The sequence below is a fragment of the Garra rufa genome, chromosome 12 (assembly GCF_049309525.1).
Source record: "Garra rufa chromosome 12, GarRuf1.0, whole genome shotgun sequence".
Classification (NCBI taxonomy): domain Eukaryota; kingdom Metazoa; phylum Chordata; class Actinopteri; order Cypriniformes; family Cyprinidae; genus Garra; species Garra rufa.
The window spans coordinates 11,534,573-11,552,140 of NC_133372.1; the positions used below are offsets into that span (position 1 = coordinate 11,534,573).

At 35.6% G+C, this 17,568-nt stretch overlaps 1 protein-coding gene across 1 annotated transcript; it reads right to left on the reverse strand.

The window, feature by feature from the left end:
• Window positions 1–1,657: 1,657 nt before the first annotated feature.
• pjvk (pejvakin) lies at window positions 1,658–7,231 on the reverse strand. Its single transcript, XM_073851176.1, is given in 6 exon segments — window positions 1,658–2,007; window positions 2,157–2,207; window positions 3,519–3,636; window positions 3,728–3,869; window positions 6,638–6,833; window positions 7,021–7,231. Coding segments are annotated over 6 exon segments (1,068 nt in total).
• Window positions 7,232–17,568: the final 10,337 nt, after the last annotated feature.

Consider the following 17,568-nt stretch of genomic DNA (forward strand, 5'->3'; position numbering starts at 1 on the left):
GCATCATTGCTCCAGCTTTCAAAAACCAAGCAATCCTTCAGAAATCATTTTAATATGCTGATTTGCTGCTTAGTTATTAATAATGGTTCTTAAAATTGTAAAGCATATTTTGCTGCGTAATATTTTTGTGGAAACTGATACTTTTCTCAGTATTTTTTTTTTTTTTGAAATACCAATCTTTTGTAACATTTTACATGTATGAATAAAAGTTAAATCTTACTTCACTCAAACCTTTGAAATGTATTACACTTTCCACAAAAATATTAACAGCACAACTGTTTTCTACATGAACAATAATCATAAATGTGACCTTGGACCACAAAACCAGTCATAAGGGTCAATTTTTTTTTTTTTTTTTTAATTGAGCTGTATACATCATCTAAAACCAAATAAATAAGCTTTCTATTGATGTATGGTTTGTTAGGATATGACAATATTTGGCCAAAATACAACTATTTCAAAATCTGGAATCTAAGGGTGCAAAAAAATCAAAATACTGAGAAAATTGCCTTTAAAGTTATCCAAATTATGTTCTTAGCAATGTATATTACTATTCAAAAATTAGGTTTTGATATTTTACTGTGGTAAATTTACAAAAAAATATTTACGGAACATTTATTTAATATCCTAATGATTTTTGGCATAAAAGAAAAAGTGATCATTTTGAACCATAAAATGTGTTTTGGCTATTGCTGCAAATATACCCATGCTACTTAAGACTGGTTTTGTGGTCCAGGGTCACAAATGTTTCTTGAGCAGCAAATCCGCATATTAGAATGATTTCTGAAGTATCATGTGACACTGAAGACTGGAGTAATAATGCTGACAATTTAGCTTTGAGGAATGAATAAATAAAAATGTTTGATATATTAAAATAGAAAACAGTTATGAAGTTACAAATGTGACCCTGGACCACAAAACCAGTCTTAAGTCGCTGGGGTATATTTGTAGCAATAGCCAAAAATACATTGTATGGGTCAAAATTATTGATTTTTCTTTTATGCCAAAAATCATTAGGAAATTAAGTAAAGATCATGTTCCATGAAGATTTTTTTGTAAAATTCATACTATAAATATATCAAAATGTAATTTTTGATTAGTAATATGCATTGTTAAGAACTTAATTTGGACAACTTTAAAGGTGATTTTCTCAGTATTTTGATTTTTTTGCACCCTCAGATTCCAGATTTTCAAATAGATGTATCTCGGCCAAATATTGTCCTATCCTAACAAACCATACATCAATAGAAAGCTTATTTATTGTATACATCTCAGTTTTGTAAAATTTAACCTTATGACTGGTTTTGTGGTCCAGGGTCACAAATAAATGTTGCCTTGGTGAGCATAAGAGACTTTAGATAATTGTTATTTAACAACTAAGATACTAGGGGTATAAATATACTCAAATAGTTTGACAACACAAGGAAAAAATGCATCAATCATTAAACAAATTAAACAATCAGATTGAGGTAAAATGTTTTCGAATTTGTTGAAAGCATTGGTTTTATAATGTCAGTGCCACTTATAGTGAGCAAAAACATTCTTGCTTTCTTAAAATGTGTTTTTGCCAAAACTACAGGCGAGACTTGTACATCTTGTGGTTATCTTGCGCAACATCTGCATGAAAATCACTCTGGGAGCTCTTCCAGGCCATTCCTCACCTCATAGTTTTATGCCAGAGGTCAAAACATGGTACAGCATGGAGACGGACATATTTGTTTCCCCCTGAAGAGCATTCCAGACATCCGTAGACAGTCTCGCGCCTCTGGTGGCCCATTCCACACAAGGCACACGGTCCTTTAGGTATGTTATGGTTGAGCAGATTTACACGTGTGTGCTTTTCATCCCGCAGGTAGGAGGATGTGGACAGCTCAGTCATGCTGGCAGCCTTCTCATAGTAGTCCGTCACAACATCATCCATGTACATATCAGAGTGAGTGAGCTCTTCAAATGTTCTGTCGTCTACAGCAAGCACATATGAGATGTCAAGTCATATTTAGAACATTTCTTTAAAATCTTTTTAAATATTGCAGATACAGCTATGACAAAAGAAATGAAATCACCTGCTCTGAAAGGATTTCCATAGATGATTCCTGATAGGAATCTCCTGAGTCTTCCAACAGAAAAGCGGCCAAGGAATCCTCCAAGCTGCTCACGGATCTGTTCCCTCTCAAATCCTCCTACTGACTCTGGTGCCACACATATGTCTGACCAAAGTTCAATCAAAGATCATTAGATATAGCAACAAACAATTTTACTTTATATAATTTTAATTACTCCAGTCTTCAGTGTCACATGTTCCTTCAGAAATCACACTAATATGCTTATTAGAAGCTCAAGAAACATTAGCAATGCTGAAAACTTTTGTGCTGCTTTGTGGAAACGGTGATACATTTTTCTTTTTTAAGAAGACAGTTCAAAAGAACAGCATTTATATGACGTATTCATTTTTGTAACATTGTAAATGTTCTCAGAATTGCATGATACAAACTTCCAATTCTGACATTTTAACTCAGAATTGAGATATAAACTCACAATTCTGAGAAATGAAGTCAAAAAGCTGTCAGGGGCAGCCGTGGCCTAATGGTTAGAGAGTTGGACTTGTAACCCAAAGGTTGCAGGTTCGAGTCTCAGGTCCGGCGGGATTGTAGGTGGGGGAGTGAATGTACAGCGCTCTCTCCACCCTCAATACCACGACTGAGGTGAGTCCCTTGAGCAAGGCACCGAACCCCCAACTGTTCCCCCAGGCGCCGCAGCAAAATCGCTGGCCACTGCTCTGGGTGTGTGTTCACTACTTCTCATAACTAGCAACTGCAAATAAATAAAGTCAGAAATGCGAGATATAAACTCACAATTCTGACTTAACACGCAATTGCGAGAACATATAACACTTTTTTTTCCTCAAAACTGGACTTTATTGCTCCTAATTGTGAGTTTATATCTCCCAATTCTGAGAAAAAGTTAGGATTGTCTAAAAAAAATTGCATTGCAAGATACAAACTGGCATTTGCAAGAAAAAAAGAATAGCGAACAAAATTGTTATCTCTCAATTCTGACTTATGTCTCACAATTGTGAGTTTTTATCAAGTAATTCTCACAATTCTGACTTTATAGCTTGCAATTACGGGTTTTGATAATGCAATTCTGAAAAAAAGAGTCAGAATTACGACATATAAACTTGCAATTGGGAGGAAAAAAATGTCAGAATTGCAAGATACAAACTCGCATTTGTGAGAAAAAAGAACTGCAAACAAAACCGTTTTCATCTCGCAATTCTGACTTTATAGCTTGCAATTGTGAATTTATTTCATGCAATTCTCGCAATTCTGACTTTATAAGTTGTAATTGCGAGTTTATATAATGCAATAAACTTTTTTTTAATTCAGTGGCTTGCAGGCTTCTATAGTTTCATGAATCCTTGCTGAATAAAAATATACATTTCTTAAAAAAAAAAAAAAAGGAATGACTCCGAGTCAGATTTTTACATTACTGAAATTACACAGTCATTTAGTACTTACCGAGACGTCCATCAAGGCGCACATAAAGCTCTAGCACGCTGAATGCTATGGTCGTGTGAGCTGGAATGACAATGGCTTTATCTCGACCTTTAGGGTTTCGAGCATCATCTATCTGGAACTGTGTGGGATGATAGAGAGTATCAGAGAACAGCAGATTTTACAACCACATAGGCCTATACAGTTTGAGGGGCACACTTGCATTTGTTTACCCTCATAGTAGTTCTTCGTACTCCAGCGTGGACGGTGAGGGAACACTGTCGTGTGGTGCGGATACTCTCCATGACCACACACAGCACAGTCCGGCCACTCTCTTTGGACTGACGGATCAAACAGTGATCCAGGTCAACTTTCCTGAGAGAAAAAGGAGAGGAGAATAGAGAGAGGGATTTGTGAAAAAAAGAATGTGAGAGCTGGAGTTATCATTAGTAACTTAATGGGCACCTATTATGCCCCGTTTTACAATATGTAGTGTCAGGTGTCCCTAGAATGCGTCTGTGAAGTTTTAGTTCAAAATACCCCACAGATCATTTATTATAAACTTTTGAAAATTCCTATTTTGAGTGGAAGCAAAAACATGCTGTTTTTTAACGCATACTGCCCTCAGTCTCCTTTTCCAGAATAGGGCTGTGCTTTCACAGCTCCTACCTTAGATACTCTCCCAAATAACGTTTGTTTGGTTTTGATTATCATGTCTATTGTGCTGAAATCATGCATTTTAAAGCCAAACTTCTGAAATAGGGTTTGCTGAGCACACATATCCGAAGTCTGCGCAAAGAAAGTAGCTCTCACACGGCATGTGAGTACTAAAGTTCTTTTTCATGTCTTTTTGCGCTTAAACTGTCAAATACATACAAGTTTATGTTAAAACACACGAGTTATAAAAAGTATGTCTGTGAAGGTCATGGCATTAGAACTGGTACACCATTGTCACTTGTGAAAACAAAATGGTGGCGTCGTGGGTGAAAATATGCAGATTAAGCGGTGGTAATATAATAATAAGTTACCATTTCTATGTCACTAAGGGAGCAAAATCTGAGCGGCTTGTTTTTTCACATGCTTACAGAGAAAGGCTTACCAAAACAAAGTTACCGGATTAACCTTTTTCACATTTCCTGGAGTGGTAGATGGCACCGGGGACTTGATTATAGCGCTTAAACATGGAAAAAGTCTCATTTTCATGTCACCTTATGAAGATGTTATATGGAAAATATAGTTGCAAGCAGCAATTAAGAGGCCAAGCAATAGGCAAACAAGGCAGCAAGCATCAAACCAACTGAAGCAATGAGTAACTAAAGAAATTTTAAGATGATTTTAGTCAAAATGGGTGAAAAATCATTGAAACATCCAATAGTAATATGATTATCACTTTGACCAACAGGTGTTGCTGCTATCAAATCGATGTGGTGTGTTCAGTGTGAGGTGACAATGACACACAAAATTTGCTGTCAATATCTTAAAACTTTGAGAGATAAAGCCTTAGAGTAATTTTGGCATCATGGCTCAAATTTTGTTGTGTCAGCACAGTCTGAAGGTGAATCGGACTAGGACGAGTTCGAAAAAGTAGGTTTTTCTCATAAATCAAAATGGCGGACAGGAAGTTCAGCCAACCATGGCAAAATGTGTATCTATGTTCTTAGCATGACCCAAGGAATTTTTTGAGACCAGCTTTTTAATTACAGAAGACTAATGCAATCAAAAGTTATTAGCTTTTTTGGAAATTAATATTTGCATTTGGAAATTAATGGTTAATGAATGGTTTATTACTTTTGACCAATAGGTGGCACTGTTACCAAATTGATGTGGCATGGTCAGTGTGAGGTGGCAATGGCACACACAAAGTTTCAATATGTCAATATGTCAAAGCTTTGCAGAGATACAGCCTCAGATGCAGGCTGATTTCAGCAAATTCGTTGATGTGTTAAACGATAAACATTTTGGATAAGGACACAAAATTAAACTTTTTGCTAGCATGGTTTGAAGATGATCAGAGCCAAATTTGGTGAAAATCGAACCAACAGGCTAGGAGGAGTTCGAAAAACATAAATCAAAATGGTGGACATGAAGTTCGGTTGACTATGGTCAAAAATTGGTACAAAATTGGTATCTATGTTCTCGGCATGAGCCAAAGAATTTATTGAGAAATTTCTTTATAACTTTTGACTGCAAGGTGGTGATGCCGCAAAACTTTTTAAGTACCATCAGGGCATGATGCCGAAGACACAGTGAGTTTCGTAAAAATACAGCAATTGGGTATGGTTCAACTCTGCATGCTCCACTGAATCTAAAGAGACCAGTTGTGTGATTTTTGGCCAAAGCTTTTAAAAGTAAGTTTTGATTTTTCATATCTCCTGACCACTAGGTGTGGCTGCTCCAAAACTGTGGAGGTAGCCTCAGGTCATGTTTGCTATAACACACACCAAGTTTGCTCTCAATATGCCAAACCGTTGCAGGGATATATCCTTACATCAATTTTTGCCTGCTCTTCATAGAGTTCGTTCATGCATTAATTGAGAACGGTTTGATTAATCAACTATTAAAAATAGTGAAAAAACTAAATCTTACTAAAACTAAATCTCAAAATTGTTCAATTTTGGTGTTCATTCGACTCGGCATGAGGCAAGGATTCAGAGGAAAAAATATTCCTTCTAGACCTTATGGTTCAAAAGTTATTAACATAAACATGAGTGAAACTTTGGACAAGTGGTGGCACTAGAGAGTTTGAGTTAGAGACTCCAATCTTGCTATGGTTAATGTTGAGACTGCCCTATATCAGTGTGCCAACTTTCCCGCAAGTGATTCTATGGGCTGTCATAGACTCAAGAGCGGAAGACATGGAAGAAGAATAAGAAGAAATCTAATGGATATAAGAGGTGCCTTCGGATATAATGGTCCCTAATTATATGATATGAGAGGAAAAGACAAAGTTTCTTGGGGGAAGCAAATGCAATTTCTTGAATTGTTCTAGCACTCTCATAAAAATAGCCACCTACCAATGTCTGTGCAAACAGTGGAGTGAAAAAAACAGCAAACATTCCTAGTGCCAAATACCATCTCCTAACCAATTTTGAGGACTGTTTAGATCTACTGTTATATATAAATATATATACAGTGTTCTTTACCTTGTGTTGAGTTCCCTCAGTAGTGTCGGAACCTCCACCTCATGCTTGGTCACAATTCCAAATGAGGCCTTTACCGCCACAGAATCTGAACCACTCACGTTTACTCCCACCTCGTGAATCAGATGGTTGCCCAAACGCCCATTTAGGGCAACATCAGACTTGTCTTCATAGTTCAGGAGCTGATATGAAGAGACCCCTATCAAAAATAGTGCAAAAACACCTTAATTCATAATAAAAACGACTACTAATAGCTTTTTATGCAAACATGCACATAATATTCTACATGGATGTTTGACTGAAGACATGAGAACCAAAAGTTTGTTCAGCTATACTCCTCTAGCTAATTTATATAAAATTATTAAATATTTTATTAAATAACTCACCTGCTGTGATCTCTTTCTCTCCCACGAGTATGTCTTTCAGCGAGAAGGGGGTTGTGGCATATTTGGTCTTCTTCCAGAAATGTCGTCTCCTCTTCCTCGTCACCAGGCTGAGGGGTTGATATCGGTCCGCTTCACTTAGACTAGGCACAGGAATGAGGCGTCCTGTGTTCCCCACCTGCTTCACAAAGTTCTTAGTTGCTGCCGCAAACATGATTGCAGTTCATTGAAGCTTAAGCATAGCGTTACTGCGTTTGTTCATTCAAAGTAGTTTGAATTTGAGTTGGTACTTGCTGTGGCAACATCGCTACCTGTTCGAGGCTAAATGAGAAGCAGAGGTGCTGCTTAGGTTTGTCCAACCAGATCATAAATTATAAAGTAGCTGTAAGCTGATCAGGGTGTTCTCTGCCATATGTTTAGTGTCTTTCTGGGTTCAGATAAATAGGTCTGACACCATCACATCTGTTATAAGTAACTCACTCTAATCTAGAACATACATTGTAAAAAAGTTGATATAATTACCTTGTTAATGCTTGTTCAGTATTGTTTCATTTTATTTTGTAAACAGAATGTAATTAAATTGCTTCTTCTGTAATTACCTTGTTTACATTACTTATAATGAGGTTTTTAATGTACATAGCATTGCAGATCTGATTACCTTTTTTCGTATAGTATAATAAAGCCAAATCAGTTTACATTATTAATATTTATGTCAGTATTGTGTCCTGTATTTTTCTGTTTTTCCTAGTGTGTTTCCCCCTGTGTTTCTACTGTATTTGGTTTGTTCCGTTGTCTCCCCCTTTTGGTTCAGGTTTAGTTGGTTTAGTCATGGCCATATTTGTACTTCCCCTTGTTATCTCGTTATGTTGCCACTCCCCAAGTTTCTTGTTTTAATTTCTTTGTTTTGTTTTAGTTTCTTATTATTATTATTATTTTTAGTTTAGTTTCAGTTTCTTATTTTGTTTTGTTTTAGTTTTCAGGTATTTCTTGTTACATACTGAGCAAGTCAACTTCAGACAGAGATAATAAATGTTAAGAAATAATAAATGTTTCAAAATAGAAAAGAAACCACATATGTGACCCTGGACCACAAAACCAGTCTTAAGTTGCTGGGGTATATTTGTAGCAATAGCCAAAAATACATTGCATGGGTTAAAATTATCGATTTTTCTTTTATGCCAAAAATTATTAGAAAATTAAATAAAGATCATGTTCCATGAAGATTTTTTGTAAAATTCCTACTATAAATATAACAAAATGTAATTTTTGATTAGTAATATGCATTGTTAAGAACTTAATTTGGACAAATTTAAAGGTGGTTTTCTCAGTATTTTGATTTTTTGCACCCTCAGATTCCAGATTTTCAAATAGCTGTATCTCGGCCAAATATTCTGCTATCCTAACAATCCATATATCAATAAAAAGCTTATTTATTGAGCTTTTATATGATGCATACATCTCAGTTTTGTGAAATTTAACCTTATGACTGGTTTTGTGGTCCAGGGTCACATATGTAAGAGATAAATCATATGTTGGACCACAAAACCAGTCTTAAGTAGCATGGGTATATTTGCAGCAGTAGCCAAAAATACGCTGTATGGGTTAAAATGATCTATTTTTCTTTTATGTCAAAAATCATTAGGATGTTAAGTAAATATTATGTTCCATGAAGATATTTCCTACTGTAAATATACCAAAACCCAATTTTTGATTATTGATATGCATTGCTAAGAACTTAATTTGGACATCTTTAAAGGCAATTTTCTCAATATAATTTTTTTTTTTTTTTTGCATCCTCAGATTCCAGATGTTGAAACAGCTGTATCTCAGCTAAATATCTTCCTATCCTAACAAACCATACATCATTGGAAAGCTTATTTAAGTGGTCCAGGGTCACATATGTCATGTTTTACCAAAATAGCATCTGAAGAATAACAACTTCTGCTGTGAGTTTAAATTATTTTATGGCATGCCTATGTAAGATGGACTGGAAAATCTACAATCTGTGAAGATGTGTAAAGTTAAAGTCTGGCAATGCAGTGATAAACTGTGGTTTAAGACAACAAAAAGATGTTTCTCACCTTATAACCGAACCAGGATCCCTTTGCACTAACAAAACATGTGGATACTTTCTACTGTGGTGGAAGTGAACCTGTGAGTCTGCATAAAGCAGTTTGTTAGAATATGTTTATTCTCCAGTGTACAAGGTTCTTCGGGCTAAAATGTATTTACGGAACGACTCACTCATTCATGACCTCATGTGGCTCCTCTTTATGTCCACCGATGGGTGGAGAGAACTGAGGTCCGTTACTGTTGAAGGCACACTGGTAAAACATTAATGGAGAAAAAAGAGCTTTTGTAAAGAGTAGTTTATAGTTTCTAGAACACGGTCTGTACAGTTATACATTGTGATGGCTGCCAAGAACGTCCTGAGGTCACTGTGTTAGTCTGGCAATTATGACGATAAGGTGGGAGAATGTTTGCAATGGGAATAAACTTCTGCATTTAGAACTGTACAAACAACTGTAATGACATGAATAGGAGGGAAACAGTTTAACAACCCAAATTTGCCTTCTCAGATGTAGAAAGATTTGTGCAATTAAGCTGGCTGAGTATGAATGACCAATGTAGTGGTTTTGAAATGAACCCTGAACCAGCAACGATTTTTTAGAGGTCTAGCCTGTAATTCTGTTAGTAAAGAGATAGTTTGCACAAAAATGAACATTTTGCCAACATGTTATAATGTACTGTACTCATGTCGTTCCAGATCTTTCCAGACTTTCTTTCTTCTTTGGAAGACTTTCTTTCTTCTTCAGAAGTTTTGTCTGCATATAGCTGCATTTCTTTAATTACAAATACAGTGAAACATTATTTTTTCCCCATTTTAATACTTTTTAAAATGTATTTTATTCCTGTGATGCAAAGCTGAATTTTCAGCAGTCATTATTGTAGTCTTCAGATCCTTTAGAAAGCATTCTAATATGTTGATGTGGTGTTCAAGAAACATTTATTTGTATTATAAATGCTGAAAACAGTTGTGATGCTTAATATTTGAATCTTCATTTGAGTTTAAAAACAACATTTTTTTCTGAAACAGTATCTTTTGTAACATCTTCGATAAATACAAGTATAATTTCTTTAAAAAAGCCAAATTGAATGTTAATGTATAATTATTTTTTAAATAAACAGTTACATTGAACCCTTATTGCATATGGGTTGTATAACATTTAAATTACATTTACATATAAATATTAATGGTTCTGTGACCATGACCTTAGCTCCTTGCATTACAGCGTGAAAGACTGACAGGAATATCTCATGTTAATGAGTTTTAACTCATAAATTTTAATGAGAGTATTGACTAATTCATGTTTACTAGCTTAGCAAATGGTCATGTTTAACACTTTATGCATTTAGGTGCAATTGTAAGTGTCCTACATTAAAGTCCCCCTGAAATCAAAATGAAAGTTTTTTGGCTTTTAGTATGAATATATTAGCCTTAAGGTGATCTATAAGCTAGTGTGCTGCAAAACAAAGACAAAATTCGCATTTACAAGATATGGGCATTCAAAACTTACAGTCTCGTCACTTCCGCCAATATGAATCAAGGATTTGGATGATATCACCGTGCACTTCAGTTTCTCATCAAACGTTCTGTCCAATCAAATGCTCTCTAGAGTCCGTAGTGTCCCGCCCCTACACAGAGACGCGGAGGAGATCATATGCGCTCATATGTGCGGTCGGCATGTATTAAACTACACAGCCTCAGCATGATAATGATCACTATTTCGTTTTAGCAAGTTTCATATTGAATTTGTGGGGTAATTTATTAGTCTGTGGCTGTCATAAGTTCACAAATGCGGCTTTACCGAGCTCAACGGCTCTTGCCCGAGCAGATATAAATGGAACGCTATTGGCTTTTCAAAATTAGTGGGCGGGGCTGGGCGATATGTTTTTGTTTCAGTCAGAGCCACACGCTTTGATCTCGCCGCCGTACGGTCACGTGGTTCATGGAGCTCTCAATAGTTCCAAACAGCTCCGCGCTGTCAATGTGTTTGAATGGAGTTAAATAGGATAGACAGCAGTTTTACTATATTTGCAGCAATTTCGAGTAATTATTAACACATAATGTGCATTGATTGTGTATTGATAACTTCTCTGAATACGCTTTACAATCGCATTTTATTCTGGGGAGTGATAAAGAGACATAATTAATATGTTCTCATACTCTTTGGCAGTCAAATGTGACCAAACACCTTAAGTGTAACTTTTATTCAATTAAATAACTGTAATATATATAGTTAAGTTCTATTTAGTAAATATTTTGAGGAGGTTTTTTTGTACTTAATATGTGCAATAATGATCCTGACCATTTAAAAGATAACATTTTCTAATATAGTATTTATATTACAGCAGGGACGGATTATGGGTTGTGTGGGCCCCTGGGCAAAACATTCGCGATGCCCCCCCCCCCCCCCTCCCTATGACATGTAAAAATCTGACGATGCGGTCAAAATAATATGTGCTGTGAATTTCTTGCCAACTAGAGCCACGGCGGGCAAATGATAAATGAAACCTATTGTCCTACCTTAAAACTTCGTAGCTACAGTTAATGTTGTCATTAGCTGTGTGCAGAGGTGGGTAGTAACGAATTACATTTACTTCGTTACATATACTTGAGTAGATTTTTGGGGTAACTAGTACTTTTAGAGTATATTTAAAGTTACTTTTACTCTTACTCAAGTACATTTATAGTGAAAAAACTTTACTTTTACTTCGCTACATTTGATGCAGTTCCTCCGTTACTGTCCTCAGAAACGTGTCGTTGGAATCTTCATTTCATGTCTGATAAAACTGCGTTAATGCTGCTTTGTATTCAGCTGTTACTATGGAAACCGTAATATTTCAGCGCTCCTAAAGCGCCCCCTCGTGACCGAGAATTAATTTTTCATTTCCAATACATTTTTTCCTGCTGTTTATGGTCAAATGATTGCAACTATCGACCCATGTTTTTATGCAGCAAACACAGAGTTGTAAATGTAAAAAGTAAAGGTGCCTTCTAAAAATCTAAACAAGTACAGTAATATTTTAAATAAATATAATAAATTATATACTCAATTTATCCCTTTTAATGTTATAAAGGATGAAATGCCATAGTGTAACATATTTTGTTTTTGTGTGAAACTGTATCTGAATTTTAAATCATGCCATTTTATGGCTTAATATTCCACTTCACATTGTCCAATCCCATTACTGTTTATTTTACTTGTGCAGATCTTAAAAAGGGTTGTGAATTGCTTTAAATTAATATTAAAAAAATTACAGATACACTAAATGAAATAAATATAATGAAATAAAATTACTTCCTTGATATTTGTTTACATTTGTGTATTAAAAACATTTTTAATTAGACTCCTATCTGATTTTCTATATTTTAAAAAAAGTTTTTTTATTTAGGCTAGTTAAATAAATTTTCGGCTACCAAAATCTGAAGAGTACCTGTCCGAAGGGCTACCAGAAATATATATATATATATATTAATATATTAAACACCTTACTTCAGCCTATGTTTTCAAGGAGAGGTGTGTGGAAGCTTTCCAAACAGTTTGAAATTCAGGGTTTTCACTTCATATCAATCAGATCAGAGTAAGTAAGTAACTAGCTACTTGAGTACTTTTTTCATCGGATACTTTTTTACTCTTACTCAAGTAACTATTAAGATTGTTACTTTTACTCTTACTTGAGTAAATATTTCCATAAGTACTTGTACTTTTACTTGAGTACAGATTTTGGGTACTCTACCCACCTCTGGCTGTGTGATCCTTTTGTCTTCTTGCCGGCTCATGGAAGTCTTTATCAGTTTAAATTTGCGATTGTAGATCTAATTTTATTACATTATTTTTCGTTCTTTTACTTTATGCCATATAGATTTAGGAGGGCATACTATAATACAGATTGAAAAAAAAAAAAAAGAAAAAGAAAAAAAAAACATGTTGCGCAATGACAAGAAAAACCTATCCATGATTTCAATTTGGGAATGCCCACTAGAAACGTCTACCACACACCCATATAATTCTTTTCTTTTTTCATTTAAATCGCTTAATTTTCTGTCAAATCCGTGTGCATTTGCTATTACTGACCAATTGGGCTGAAATTAACGATACCCTTGTTTAAAAGCATGGCTTTTCTTCCCTTAACAACCGTTGGCATGGGTAAACAAAATAAACTAATTTTACTTATTTTGCTGATAAAATCGGCAATGTATTTGGTACAATAACGTGGATTAAAATTGCATTAAAACAATGTATTGTATGCAGAACTTCCTAGAGTAGAATAACACCCTAGAATCTTTGATCCGAATATTATCAACATTCCATAACCTGTGCGAAGCAGCCATAGATTGTGTATTGGCAGCAGCTGGTGGGCTGGGCTCTACACTGGCAGCCAGCATGTGTCACGTTCTTAAGGAGGACCTTAAGGTTACCTTATGTAACGAGTTATGACGTGGTTCGGTGAAAACCAATTCTAATATATAGATTTACCAACGCCCCACGGTAACAGGCTAAATCAAACATTCCAATGAGCGAACAAAGTGAATAAAGCAAATTCAACAACAGAGCTTCTTTAACGACCTTGGCGACGTGTTCACTTTGGTCTCTCCTGGTGTAAACGTACAGTGAGAGCCATGTTGGGGCACAGTTAGTGATCACACTACATGTGTACCGTGTCCAGCTGAACCATGCCAGAATCCACCTGTGTACCATATCCCCGTACACAACCGAGTGATCAGGGGTGTAGTGGTAAAATAAGAGGTGGGTGAACTACGAATTCTGTGATCACATTTTGTGCATAAACTACACTATGATGTGCATTTAGATCAATTGAGAAGTGGGTAAACTCTAATTCTGAAATTTCAGAGTTGGGTAAACCGTGTTTACTTGCATTTAGCCTCCACTACAGCCCTGGGAGTGATTACACTGGTCAAACTCTTACACTGGTCTGGGGGCCACTCAGCGGGCAGGTTAACCGCCTCCATCCCACCATGCTACCGCTCCCTAGTCAGAGGGCCTTCTGTAAGGCCCCCTCCCCTCCCCCCAGAAACCAGGGGCCCCATGGTAGGGGCCCTTGTAATCAGATGGCCCTCTAAAGGTACACTACACCCTCCTCCCTAGGGCCTCCTAGTAGGGCCCTCATAATCAGAGGGCCCTCTAAAAGCCCCCAAAACCCCATCCTCCCTAGGACCCCCTTGTAGCCAGAAGCCAGGACCATAATAGGAGGGCCTAAGAGGGCCTTCTAAAAGTAGGCTCCCATGCACCCATTTCCCTATAAAGTTTCTATAGCAGGGCCGGGGGCCCCCTGAAAGCACCAACTCCCCACCACCACCAGCACCACCACCACAACCACCACAATTCAAGGGCCCTTGGCAGCCAAACGCCCTCCCTATAGGGTCTGGGCAGGGGCCCTTGTAAGCAGAGGTTTAAAGAATGTAGGCCCTCTAAAATAGACAAACGAAAATACATTGTTGATAAGCGTTGCAAATTATTTTGTGCTAGGGACCCCACGGGCCCCCTGCACCCCAAGGGCCCCTGGGCAGCGGCCCGGCTGGCCCGGTCCGTAATCCGTCCCTGTATTACAGTTAGTGTAATATTTAAGGTTAAATACATCTGCATGTGTATTTGGACTTGATCAAACACTCATTTTTTTATATGTTTCGATTTAACGATTTAATGTTAAATAAAAAAAAGTAATTTACTCTTGTTTTATGATATTCAAATATACAACATAAGTGAATATTATAAAAGGCAAGCAAAAATGGCATTTAACATAATAGAAAAGATGAAAATAATGTAAAAAAAAACACAAGGCAACGAATTGCATTCAGCATACATTTTTATCGTGTTTCTTGAATGCAGTCTTTACTGAAACTCATTCAACCTCCTACAGTGAGAGAAAGATTGCAGAAAGACTAAAAACAAAAATATGACAACTAGTAACTGGTTATGGTCGCTATTACGGTGTTTCTCACGTTATCCAGCTGCATTTACAGTTTAACTGTTTATTTTTTAACGATAAACATTAACTATAACACGCTTCATAAAACACCACTATTGGCCAGTTTTTCGAGAGGTCAACTGATGCGTTAAAATGTAAATAAATGCAGTAATTTCTTCAATATACTTGCGACTGTGCTTGAGAAGCGCTGAAATGAATGGGCTTCAATGCAGGAGCTATTGTTTGTTTGGAACTATTGACCGCTCCATGACACGCTTTACTTCCGCATTCCTCAGTTCCTATGGAAGCCTATGGGAGTGTCGCAACTCTCTTTTTATATGGCTCTGGTTTCAGTTAAAAGTACGTCACCACATAGAATAACGCTGCATGTTTCAAGGCACTTCAGTGGACCTTTAAGGCAACTACAGACCTAAAGGTAGCTTTTAACCCCTTAGAGTTCCTGTCAAACTTAACTCAATGCAAAACGTCCCGCTGGTGGAACGTTGGAACACTAAGGGGTTAAACTGAAACGAACGGTTTTGTGTTTCAGAACTGATTTAATATTTAAATTATTGCAGTGAAAAAGGTTAAAAAGGTTTATTTTTACAAATCTATCAACAAACACTTTCACCAATTCCACACATACATACTTTATTTCATTTTATTTATTTTTTTAAATAAAATGCAAATTCATGTGCCAGTCACATTATTTTTGGTTAAATATACATTATATCAAAAAAAGAAAACTAAATTTAATTTTATATTTTTACATTATCAAAGCAAAATATTCTATTTATTAAAGTCAAGTGTCAATCTTATCAAGTTAAGTGTTTTATTTTACATTTATTCCTAAATAATACCTCAAGGCACTAATATATTTTATTTGTTAACTTATGTTCAACTATTATTTTTATTAGTTAACTTTTAACTGTTTCTGAATTTGAAGTCATCAAAGCTCGTAAATATTGATCACAAACACAGAGATTTACTTTAAATTTTACCAAGCTGATTAGTGAATACTCACTAAAAACTTCCATAGACCATGTTTTGATGCTATTTTTAGTCTTATTTTGAGTAACAAAGTGGTTATTTCTAAGTGTGTGAGTTGTTTACTTACTTTTCTAAATTAGTCTTCTCATTACAGTTCATTCAGACTCGTTCGCGAACGCTGCACGAACACAAGGGGCGGGATTTATCGTATGAACCAATCACAGCCGAACATAATCAGTCATATCCAATCATATCCCGATGATTTCCTCCAATGGGGGTCTGAATGTTAAAACTCAATGGCGTTAGTGGAGGTGAGAGAGACACGGACTCCCGCTGTAACTTTACCTGGTTTTCTTTAGAAAAACAATTGATTTAAAGTTATATTTTGTAATATTGGCGTTTTGTTTCATTTTTGTACTACAGATTTTTTTCTCATTCAATATTTTGAGGATGCACCGCCTCCCTTGCATGGCACTAATGCATACATACATGCATAAATATACACATAAATCCTGTACATATACACTAAAAAACGGTGAAGGATTTACATGGAAACAATTTGCACTCAGAAACTGATACATTTTACAATTACAAGAAATTGCAAGTAATACATTGAATTAAGGTGAGACATTGCAGGTAAAAAAAATTAACTAATGGTTATCACCTTACTTTTTTGATTGATTACATTGATAATTGCAAACATTTTTTTATTACAAGTTTTCTCGAAGGTTAGGTTTAAATATGCAAATGAGGCATTATTTAATGATATGCGCTAATTTGCATAGGCTACATTTCGAGTACAAAAATCTTAACACTGGATATAGTCAGTTTTGGAATTCTAATTTGACATATTATATATATATATATATATATATATATATATATATATTTTTTTTTTTTTTTTACCATTTTTGTGGAATAAAATGTTGTATAAAATCAAGCAAATTGTATATGAACAAATCCCTCTGTAAAAACCGTCAGAATATAGACAGGAATACAAATGTAAAGTTTGGTATGTGTAGTGTTACTAAAGTGGAGATTTATGGCTAAGTGTAGAAGACAAAAACTCATTTTGAAAAGACGGCCTTTAAAAATATGCATTGTAATTGAAATCTATTCACACAAATAGAAAAAGTGCTATAAAAGAAACACTAGTTTTTTTGGATGTTTTTTGGATGTTTTCTTTCCACTAGTCTGAAAAACACTTTATAATAAAACCAAAAAGCCCAAAATCTCAAACTTTATAGGTGCATGAAAAAACAGCATTTTTGCCTGCAGTGCATTTGCCCTTAAATGTCAGTTTTGAAGTAGAAACACACATAGTTTTTTTTTCTTGTAAATCCTACTAATCTTTGTTTTATTTACAACTTTGAAAAATCTATTTTACAATGTGGTTATCCTTAAATTAAAGCCAATTAGTGTTTGGTGAGTGATGCTGGTAAGCTTTGGAGTGTTATGTGATACATGATACATTCTGCTTCTTGTTCTTCCTAAGTGTGCATCATCTTAGAGAAGACTAGAGACTAGAGTTATTTTTGCTCCCGCTAGATGAGAGGCTGGAGAACCACA